General features: G+C 42.9%; 1 protein-coding gene across 1 annotated transcript in view; it reads left to right on the plus strand.

Annotated features, from left to right (window-relative positions):
• LOC306928377 (kin of IRRE-like protein 3) overlaps positions 1 to 12,194 on the plus strand; it is a 244,949-nt gene that overhangs the window by 146,206 nt on the left and 86,549 nt on the right. The window contains exon 5 of the mRNA XM_079508433.1: positions 11,362 to 11,519. Within this exon, the coding sequence (XP_079364559.1) occupies positions 11,362 to 11,519 (158 nt within the window). The remainder of the gene's footprint in view (positions 1 to 11,361; positions 11,520 to 12,194) is intronic.

The following is a 12,194-nucleotide window of genomic DNA, read 5'->3' on the forward strand; positions in this document are numbered from 1 at the left end:
AGCGGCATCAGTCCGACACGCGACACCCTACCCCAAACCCTAACCCTAACTGCAAGCACGACGCAACGCATGTCGGACCAACGCACTGCCGCGGAACAGAGCGGCAGTGGAGTGTCATAATCCCCCCCATCTTCCCCGGCAGCCAGTTTGACATACTGTAGGCCTACTTGAAACCCAGCATCTCTATTCTGATGGGAACAAATTCACCAAAAAATACGCTTCAACGTGCCACGCTGTGAGCTTGTAAATCGTCTATTTTTGGCGAGGAGGTTGGGTGGTCCGTCTGTCTCACTTAGTATAGGGGTTTAAGTCAAATTAAGTGGTTAAACTGAAGTGCTTTGATGAATTCCAAATTCCAAGTATTCTGCGGCACCCCTGGACTTGCGTCACGGCACCCTAGGGTGCCACAGCCACTTTGAGAACCACTGCGATAGAGCCCTGGGGAGATGGATTGTGAGGTGGAGCTCCACGCCCCATGTCAACAGCCAAGACTGCACGTCTTCTGGCTCTTTTCCATTACAACAGCTACTGTAAGAAGAAGTGTACCGTGCTGGTGAAATGCATTTCACAGGTTCTGGATTGGTTTCCACGCGCTATACGGCTCGGGTTCAGATAAAGGTTATTCTCAGAAACTCATCTGATCTGCGCCAGGCTACTCAGGAGGTGGTATACTATAAGCCTGAGTTACCAGAACTCCAAGAGATCACACCGTGTGAGTGTGCTGTTTTTTTGACAAATGACATTCCCAGAATAGAGATGCAAGTGTTCATGTGTTTAACAGGCTGTAATGCTGCCTTTTACCACTTAAACCCAGGCTGGCATCTGTATTGTGGGGAAAGCTTTGGCACCAAATAGCAGATGTTGTGAGCTTGTCGGTCGGCTATTTTCACTGAATGCTTTTCTCCAACAGAAAACAGAAAATACGCTAGTATGGGTTTAACTCATAACTGCCGGAGTCTCTACATAGCCTATTGCAGCCTGTGACAGCGTTTTTGAGCGTTTTTACTAATCTTTCAAGACCCACAGAATATTTTGTTCCTCCATGACAACATCCTGACCATCTTGATGCTATAGATTCAAAACATATTTGACAGTAGATTCATTCTCATGCCCACATCATGATCCCCACCCGTTACAACTGCCCCCCCACCCCCCCCCCCCCCCCCCCCACACACACACACAAACCAAAATTAATTTCCTTTATAATTTCATCTTTGTCGTTGGCACAGGGATGAATGACCCTGTGTTTCCATATCCCCCCTAGGGGGAATTAAATACCTTAGCGTGTAATGCAATAGAAAAAATCACACCTGTGTGAAGTGAGTGGTGCAACTCCGTGTGGGGGTCCCTGGGGGGTCCCAGGAAGTTCCAGACCCACAGGACCACGGCCAGGGTGCCGGCCCGGTTCCTGCGAGCCGCCCCACGTCCGAAACGGTAGAGAAAAGAGAGAGTTACCATGTGGGGGTCTCCGGGGGTCGCGCCCAGGGGGCCGGGCCGATTGTACTGTCACTGTACTGTACTGGCACACCCAAAATCATCATATATACAGTTAATATGTGCGTGTGTGTTAGGTTGCGCAGGTGGTGAAAAACAACCATGCTATTTTCGTGCTCATACCCACTGCCCAGGCAGGCACCCAGCCAGCCACACACATAGCTCCGTAAGGGAGTGGTTGCACCACTCAGGGAAAAAAAAGAGAGAGAGAAAGGAAAAACCGACGCTGCCTGCATGCACACATAATGGGGAGCAGGGGAAAGCAGGACGGATGGCTGAGATGGAGAGAACTCTCTCCAATAATTATAGTCGAGGGTGATTAGTCTGCCTCCGCGTGTTGTTGGTTCATGAGGAATCTGTTGACCAGCTGCATTAAATCGTCAATTTGGAGGCATTAGGCCGTGCCAAGTTCGCACGCACGCACGCACGCACGCACGCACGCACGCACGCACGCACGCACGCACGCACGCACGCACGCACGCACGCACGCACGCACACATGCACGCACGCGAGCGCCAGTAACGAAGAGCAGCTGTGGGGTCGCTGCAGAGAGGAGTGCAGTGTTTGGACGCGCAGGCAGTCCAGTCCCTCTGCAGGCCGGCCCACGCGTCCAGGCCTGACAGAGGTCAACGGCACGGTCTGATTAGGGGAGCGGGAGTCCTGTGTAATGATTCAGGAAGCATTAGCCTTTCCATAGACCTGTGCGGAGCGTGGCAGCTAGCCGCTGCCCTCACGCCATAACATCTTAACGTGGCAGAGGGAGAGCGAGGAACAGACAAGTCACAAGGTAATGGGGTCAGTTCCACGGCTGGCCCTTTGTGGAAGCTGTGTGTGTGTGTGTGTGTGTGTGTGTGTGTGTGTGTGTGTGTGTGTGTGTGTGTGTGTGTGTGTGTGTGTGTGTGTGTGTGTGTGTGTGTGTGTGTGTGTGTGTGTGTGTGTGTGTGTGTGTGTGTGTGTGTGTGTGTGTGGGGGGGGGGGCTTCTAGCTAGTCTAGCGGCTAGCTCCCAGGCCACAACATTCAGCGTTGTATGGAGGCCAGGTGGCTAATTTCATCACGTGTTTAGGAAATGCACTCCTCGGCAGACTGGCCAGAGTTGTCAATGAGTTTTTCGCGAAATTAAACCCTGTACTGGACAAAAAATAAATAAATAGGCAAACATTTGGCAAGAACAGCACATCTACATGGTGAGCTTGTAGATCAGATATATTCAAGATATTTGGTGTTAAAGGGGGAAGAGGAGGGGACCGAGGATAGACCCCTGGCGGACATCGCTCAATGAAGTATATACTGTAAGTGGTTAAGTGGTTAAGTTAAATTGGATTTAAGTGGTTAAATCAAAACTCTGCCAGTCCATGCTCAATCATCCACTTTTCTCCTGGGTGAATTGGACCAATCCAACTGAAGTTCCATTATAGAATGTGCTTTGACCACTGGCATATGCAGAGAGGGACATTCAGAGGCACATTCTTCACTTCAGTGTAAGCTTTTCAAGCATTTTTGCCACAGGCTATGGCATCTGTAGTCGCAGTCCCTGCAGGCTAAGGGATTTGTAGTCATGGTCCCATAGCCCGGATGCATGTCCCCGCAGGTTATGGGAACTGTAGCTGTGGTTGTGGTCCCACACATAGACATTATAGGTAGGCGCCTAATTGGCCAGTATGTCAACACCACCCCCATATTAATAAAATGTTATGGCACTTTTTCATCGATCCTTTGTGGAGAGTGCATTGACATTTTGTTTTGTTTCATGGTATGGCTCATTATCATTGGTTAATAAGAACAAACTCCATAAAATCATCAACGTGTCCAGCAAAATAGCTGGGGTACGATTTGAGAGTATGACCTCAATGTATGAGACCCGGGTACACAGGAAGGGGAAAGCTTTTACTAGGGACAAGTCACAATACACACCCGTTACACAGCCAATACCATCTTTTACCATCAGGGCGACGGTACATGGTACCTTCCCTGCAGGCTAGGGCCTCAAGAAGTATGAACAAGCAGGCCCCATCTCAGTTCCGTGCATAAAGTGTGTTGTGATGCCTCTTGGAACTATGACTGGTGGCCTTCTGTTGGCATTGTTTCTTTATTGTCTATGTATTGTGTGATCTGTTTGTTTCCATATGTTTTATGTATATCCTGATGACTGCTGTGCACAAAACAAATTTCCGAAAGGACAAATAAAGTATCTATTATGCAGGGAATTTGTCATAACTCCACTGCAATAAAAGTTGTATAGTTGTAGGCCACCTAAGAAACTGTTATATCTACAGTATATGTCAGTATGTATAGAGCACTTTTAAAACAACAGCGTTAAACCAAAGTGCTTTAATGAAACTAAGAATACAAAACTAAAACAATAAAACAAAATGGAAATATTAAAAGCACAAGAAAATGGTAAAAACACAAAACGAGGTTAAAAAAATGCACTACATTCTTTTTTAATTTATCAAGAACAGACAACATTCACTCTCAGAAACATAACTCAATGCAAGAGTTTTCTCATGGGATTTAAAAATCAACATAGAAAAGGGCCAGGCAGAAAGTGGGAACACGTGCCATTTAAAATCAGATCTGAAGAGTGTATTTGATGTGGTGCTCTTGTGGGATATGTTGAATGGTTTGTATAAGCCTTATAGAGTCCAGGAACAATGTGGATTTAATCACTCCCTAATTAGTAAAACCACTCATATCCAAATGGCGAAAAGATGAATCGCCACTGCTTGTAAAGTGCCAAATGCTTGATGATGGCCGTGATGGACCTTGAAACTGGGAACTCTTTTCAGGCCCCCCAAAATAACGTATTTGAACTGAAACTCTGACAAGCACTTGTCGGAATTGTGGGCATTACATTTAGTTTGAATCTGTTTCACAGAGCTCATAAACTCTGTTTCTCATAAACTGTTTCACAGAGCTATTTTTTACCGTAAAGCGGGGCTCCCGGTTGCTAGGGAACGCTCAGCTCACTGTATTTTGCCCTCCCCATGATGGCGGCCCGCACACAATGTTGGGGCCGATCTTTATAGCCGTTTACTTTTTAATTATCAATTACAGCTCAGATTGAGCTGGATTGAACAACGCACCAATGTTAGTGGCTCAATACTAAATCGTTGTTACCGTGCGGTTAAAATATTAAAAGACCTATAACTATAAAATTCAACTGTTTTTTGGACTGCCCTATGTATTTTCTATCCCAATAATTTTGAACAATCAGGCTTTCTGATCATATAGGGCTTTTATGGAAATTGCTCTCAGGAACAGCAGCTCAACTGATTTGGTCATATGCGTGATGTCATCAGTATCACCATAATTCTTTCCCCTCTTCAGTCTTTGTTCCAAATTTGCATTTCCACTTTGTTTACAATGTCCGCCATTGTTGATTTTCCAAACTGGCATGGAATGGAAACAAGCCTGGGTTTATCTACTGTAGCATCAGTATTATAATGAGTCAAATATTAAATAAGTTGCATATCAGCACCCCCACCACCTCAGGACATTGTGGTAATGCCATGGACTGGTTATCAGAATGGTGATTGAGGCTCAAACCATTGGAAATAAGTTTGAGGGACATAGACAATATGATATTAAATATTAAAACCAGTTTTAAAATGCATGTTATAGCTGCTTTAATGCTTCTGAAGACTCGTAAATAGACAATGATCACATTAGCTATATATATAGCAGGCCCCCCAAAATAACGTATTTGAACTGAAACTCTGACAAGCACTTGTCGGAATTGTGGGCATTACATTTAGTTTGAATGGAAAAGGTTTGAGAACCGCTGTTCTAGGCTATACCTGAGCCTGGTTCTGCTTCGACCCGTTCAAACTCATCCATTGTGTTCGTGTGTGCAATAAAGTTGGCCAGTGAACACTGCATGCTAGAGAGCTGGGGGTCTAATCAGCAGTCCTGCAGCTGTTGGGGATGAGAGAAGAGGCCATGTCTTGGTGCTAATGAAGTCAGCAGGTTTTGCGAACTCTGTCTCCGTCACATACTTTTCCTTCCTTCTAACTCTCTCTCTCGCTCTCTCTCTCTCTGTCTCTCTCCCTCTGCTCGACCTATTACAGCATCCATTGTGGTGTTGTGCATGCTACACTACACAGCATTATGGCTCCATATGTGGCCACTCGCCAGAGGCCGTCTGGAAGCTGTACGTCTACCAGCACTGCAGCTAGGGTTCAATTATGAAGTAAAACAAACAAACAAACAGTGCCAGCAGTGGGGGGGATTTTCTTTCTAACCAGTTTATATTTCTAAAAAGTTCTCAAACTTTCTCATTTCAAGGCCCCCCTGAATTGTAATTTGGCCATGGACCGCCTGTCTGAAAAAGTTCTGCCAGGGTCCCCCCACCCAAATAGAAGAGAAGATTTATGTTTAATATCAATCAATATCAAGGACCCAATAACATTGGTACAATAATTCATTCATTCATTCATTCATTCATTCATTCATTCATTCATACAAATTTGGACAAATTGGCTGAAAATATGGATGAATACATGATTGTAGACTCAACTGTCCCATATAACTACAATCATGAATTTTGAATAGGCCATTTCATGGAGAGAGAAAGAAATGCACAGTCCATCCCCCACTTTTTAAATAAATCTTATAACACGAGTGACGTATATTTCCCACCGCAGGTCTTATTTTTCTTTAGTTTAGTCTTACTACATGCAGGAAGACATTTTCAAAAAATAATGGTTAGCTTGATGGTGGATATGCTGCCGGTTAATGACCATGTTCGCAGCTGACACTTTGGTCCAAATGAAATGCATACTGTAATGACTGTAAATACTATGAAATATTAATTTAGTGTGATTTTCTCAAGTCAATGCGGCCGCTATAGGGCTTTGATTTAAGCGGTGGGGGGGGGGGGGTTTCTAAACCGGATCATGCGGCTAGATTTAGAACGAATACCAGGGCTTTCCTTCGAGGTGGAAAGCCTGGTGACGCAAGGTTATAAGAACTAAACTCTCTCATAGCAAGTGATGGCACACACAATGACAAATAATCTTCAGGTTGGCAAAACAAAACTCTGTACCGGTAAGTATACCGGCTCAGTTCAGGCACTGATAACATGATGCAGTGGAAGCTGCTAGTGTGCAGTGTCATCGATGGGTGCCCTGTAGTGGTTTATGAGGATGCCTTGTCTCCCAGCCACAAAGCGTTTAATACATAATTAGTAGCAACTGTATGCTCTTTTTTTCTCACTCTACACCAAATCTCTTCACCAAAAATAGCTGATCTACAAGCTCACAACACGTCACAACGTGACGCGTTGTGAGCTTGTACGTCTGCTATTTTGAGTAAACGTCCACCCCCACCCACAGAATACAGATGAGTTTGAGTTTGAATCTTTATTTTGGTCATTTAAAAACAAAACAGAATGTTTGTAAAACAATTTACATTGATTAGTCAACATAGTGACCATTTTTTACACAGATGCTGGGGTTCAAGTGGTTACAGGGAGAATATGTGGTCTTTAAACGCTTTCAAACTGGCCTCCCTATTTTTGGGAATGTCTATATGACTTTCCCAAAGTAGGAAGGCCATAATAGTAATATGAAAGGAAAATAGCAGAAAGAGCAGATCTAAACTTTAAGGTGCGTTGCATTGCGAACCTTTGAAGTTATTTCCTGTTGAAATAGCAGATCTACAAGCTCACAACGTGTCCATGCATTGTGAGTCTTGTAGATTGGCTATTTTTGAGTGGTGTAAACCACTCCTACAACTGGCTTTTGTGTGCATAAAAAAATGACCATGGTTGCTATGTTCAAAATAATTTCTGACGTAATTAAATCACACCCGGGTGAACTGGATGACCGTAGCAACCGTGGTCATTTTCTCTGCGCAAAAAAAGCCAGTTGTGAAATCACATCCAGGTGTGATACATACATTTATCAAAAATGATAGCTTTTTTTACTTAACATATTTTGTGTGATTTCATTACGTCAGACATTACGTCAGACCACAGCTGATCATGCTATATAAAACCTTACACCACTCAGTTCACACGGGTGTGATTTTTTTTAGTAGGTGCTTAACACTCTCTTCACTCTCATTGTACTAATACATAGTAAACCCGTATAGGGAGGGAGCGGTGGAAAAGCTAGGGAGCTCACCGGTCCTTTACTATACGAGTCCTCGCTCCGCTCTCCTCTCCCTTTCCTTCCAAGCACTCGGGATGAGCCAGCTGCATCATGGTGCCTTTGATTTAGGCTTGCCCCAGATCTGCTACCTAATGAGCTGAGTGCTCAATCAATAATTCACTCAAGTTTGAATAAAATCCTGGGTGATCAGATCCTGTTTCATACAAGAATGTAATCAGTGCCTTTCAGCAGAGTCAGGGGCTGCTTGCTTCTGCCATTAGCCGCTGTGTGTCTCTCCTGCTTGTCTTTCCATTTACTTCAATATCTTTTTTACCAGCTCCTCCTTTTAATGCGTGTCCCTTGGCCTTGATGTTGTTTGTGTCCATAACAGGAAAGCGACAATGAGCTTACTGGCTGGCGTTGAATTCTCTAAATGTACATTTATCTGCAGATTAGTCCCCTTTTATTTAAAAATCACACCTGTGTGAAATGAGGGGCGCTCAATTTATGGTCCCTTTTTGGCCAAGCGCTCCGACCAACATGTGATTGGTTAGCCGATTTGCTCGTTTACATATGACGTGATGTTTTGATGTTTCATTTACGTCATATTTAGCGGATTTATCAGCTCTTATCATCATACATCATCTCATACTGGCCAATCAGAATTTTGATGTTTAATTTACATCATATTGAGCGGAATTCTGACGTCATTTCTCCGTTCATTGTCAATGGCAAATATTGAGACGTGTGGGGTCGGGACAAGATTTAGCGGACATTTGACCTGAATTCCCCTTTCATTGTCAATGGAAACTCTTGAGACGTGTGAAAAATAATAATAATAATAATATATATATATATATATATATATATATATATATATATATATATATATCAAAAAGGGAAAAACCTTCCAAGGAAGGGACTGCACACTCCAGGGAACAACTTACTGCATCAACTTATTTATTAGCACGACGCGTTTCGCCGTGATGAACATTGAAACATTGTGATCTGTTTGTTCATGTGTCTAGTCTGCCCCTCCCATATATGAAAATTAATTGAATCATTGATGCCACACCCGGGGGGGGGGGGGGGGGGGGTGGATCTGTATAATGAATGTCCCTATATATACTTGACACATTCACACCTCTGTATAGCACCTGACGAAGCTCACGGCGAAACGCGTCGTGCTAATAAATAAGTTGATGCAGTAAGTTGTCCGTCTTTGTTCCCTGGAGTGTGCAGTCCCTTCCTTGGAAGGTTTTTCCCTTTTTGATGCCTATGCCTGCTAACTAGACTTGCACCTCCCACGGGTCTTGTTGGATGTGCAGGAGTCCTTTTTTGTCTCATATATATATATATATATATATATATATATATATATATATATATATATATATATATATATCTCAAAGAAAGATGAGCAGATAAGCAGTGACATTTTGTAAAATAAATTAATAATAATAATAATGTTTATGCTAGTTGTTTTCCTTCTGGTCCCAATCAGAGATCATCAAACAAAGACTAGAGGCGTGAAAGACACCTATGATGAAAACAAAGGAAATGCAACCCCTGCTATGCATGATGGCATAGACCGTGTCTGTAGTACTCTCTCTGAATGAGAGTTTTAGTTTCAGTCCTATAACCTGTAGAACTGTATTCACTCTAATTAACCAATACATCATTATTTTGCTATGATTCCATGCTTTCATAGAAATAAAAAAAACACACAATGACAGTCATTCTAATAAATGTCATGGTCTGTCGCTCTACAGGCCATGTCTCCACGTCAGCCACTCCCACTCTCCATTCCCTCTCTCAGTCCTTGTCACACACCTGTTTCCACCCCCTCTTCAGCCCAACAGTGCCATGCCCATTCCACACCTGAGAACACTTCTGCAATCACCCTGCTCCTATAAGACTGGACTCATTCCACAAACACACTGTCAGTACTCAGTACATACATTGTTGTTCCAGTGATCTGCCTCAGACTTCTGGTTTGTTTATTTTTGGTCTTCTAAACAGTATCTTGGATTTGTATAACTTTTGGGCTTCCTGAATTTACGCATTTATGCTTCTGAAGGTGTTGCATTTTTGGACTTCCTGAGATTTATCTTTTTGCTCCTGAAGTATTGCATTTTTGGATTTCCAGATATATTATATTTTTGCATTTACTACTTACTTTGGCTGTATTGCTTCTCTGCATGAATAAATATGTTAATTTAAGACTATTCTGCGTTTGTCTCTGCACTTGGGTTCAGTCCTTCACTGCGAACCGTGACAATAAAAGTATAGTCAGATTTTGCCTTTCAATAATTGAAAGGCAACACAACAGACTAGACTAGAGTGACATAGATTAGGATATTTGCTATTGTGATATGGCATAAGTGTTATATAAAAATCACACCCGTGCAACTGTTCACACACTACATCACACACTAACCATAGCAACCATGCTCATCTGTACGTGGCCCCACGTACAGGTACACACAGACACATACAGACAAAGCTGGTTGTTGGAGTGGTTTGCACCACTCAAAAATATAAAGGGAAAGATCGGTATCGGTATGTCTCAAAATCAAATTAATATATGCACGCACGCACGCACGCACGCACGCACGCACGCACGCACGCACGCACGCACGCACGCACGCATACACGTGGATACAGGTGTGCCTGAGAGTTTGACTTGCCCATTGGTGTTGCCTTGGGCACAGAAAAGTTTGAAGAGCACTGGTCTAGAATGAGTGCAAATAATGAAAGCTCTCAGTGGGTTGCCTCTACAGCCGAATGCTTCCAGTGCTGACGGTGTGACAAGTTGACAAGGTCTGGGCCCAAACCCCAAACCCAGAGCTTTCAGGGCCCAAGCTCAGAGCTTTCATGGTAAATTGTTGTTTTGGTGGATTGCGCACCGACATTTCTTTTTTATGGGAGGGGGGGTTCCCGTGGTCCCTGCTGTTCATGCCTGGAACACTATCTGACTTAAATTTAATACAGTTGGACTGCATTGTGCGACTTCTGCAAACATGTTTCATTTGAAATTACATTTTGTGATTGCATTTCTTTCACCCAGCCAGCAGTACTGTCTCTGCTTCTACCGAAATGTCTTGGGAGGTTTCATTCAGTCGGAAAGCCGGTCGAAGTCAATCATTTATCAGTCGTCAATCGATGTTGACGACTGCTGTTGGGCAGAAACCTCGTATCTACATAGTTCAACTTTGTATGTTTTATGTTGGGGGGGGGTGTGTGTGTCTTTCTTTACTCAGGTACTGTACTTAAGTAACATTTTGAGGTACTTTTACTTTACTGGAGTATTTCCAATACTTTTACTTCTACTCCACTACATCTTTGATCTTTGAAGTATTTTTACTTTTACTCCACTGCATTTATTTGAAAACTTTAGTTACTACAGTAGTTATTTCTATATATTTTTAATATTATTACAAAACATTACATGCATTAACCACTTCATTTTGGCCATTTTATAATAGCCGATCTACAAGCTCACAAAGTGAGCTTGTACTGTAGATCTGCAATTTTCTAAATATTTGTATACATTTCAAAACTTGAAATGGGACACAATCTGCATAACGGATACTTTTACTTTTGGTACTTTAAGTACATGTTGATGCCAATACTTTTTGTACAGTACATTTTGAATTCCGGACTTTTACTCGTAACAGAGTATTTCTGTATTGCATATTATTGATACTTTTAACTTGAGTAAAAATTGCGAGTACGTCCCAGCACTGATCAGCTCTCTCTGTGTCCCTACAGTGCCTCCTGATGAGCCGGTCATAGTGGGAGCACCGGTGGTGAGTCTCCGGACCGGCGACCATCTCAACCTCACGTGTCACGCCGACAATGCCAAACCCGCTGCCTCCATCATCTGGATCCGCAACGGCCTGGTCCTGAGCGGTGCAATGTACTCCAAGGTAGCGGAATGCTGACATGACTACACACCTTACTGTTTACACTAGGACAGTAATTGTGTACACTTCTTGTAAATTGAGGTATTAACCCATTATGGTACCCACATGGTTTTGAGTTATTGCCTACATGGTATTGAGCTATTGAGGTATTGCCTACATGGTATTGAGGTATTAAGGTATTACCTACATGGAAGTGAGGTATTAAGGTATTGCCTACATGGTATTGAGGTATTGAGGTATTAAGGTATTACCTACATGGAATTGAGGTATTGAGGTATTAAGGTATTGCCTACATGGTATTGAGGTATTGAGGTATTAAGGTATTACCTACATGGTATTGAGGTATTAAGGTATTACCTACATGGAAGTGAGGTATTGAGGTATTGAGGTATTGCCTACATGGTATTGAGGTATTACCTATGTATTGCCTACATGGTATTGAGGTATTGCCTACATGGTATTGAGGTATATTAAGGTATTACCTACACGGTATTGAGGTATTGCCTACATGGTATTGAGGTATATTAAGGTATTACCTACACGGTATTGAGGTATTGCCTACATGGTATTGAGGTATTGCCTACATGGCATTGAGGTTTGCCTACATGGTATTGTGGTATTGAGGTATTGCCTACATATTATTGAGGTATTGAGGTATTGCCTACATGGTATTGAGGT

This window comes from Electrona antarctica (assembly GCF_951216825.1).
Source record: "Electrona antarctica genome assembly, chromosome: 8".
Lineage (NCBI taxonomy): Eukaryota > Metazoa > Chordata > Actinopteri > Myctophiformes > Myctophidae > Electrona > Electrona antarctica.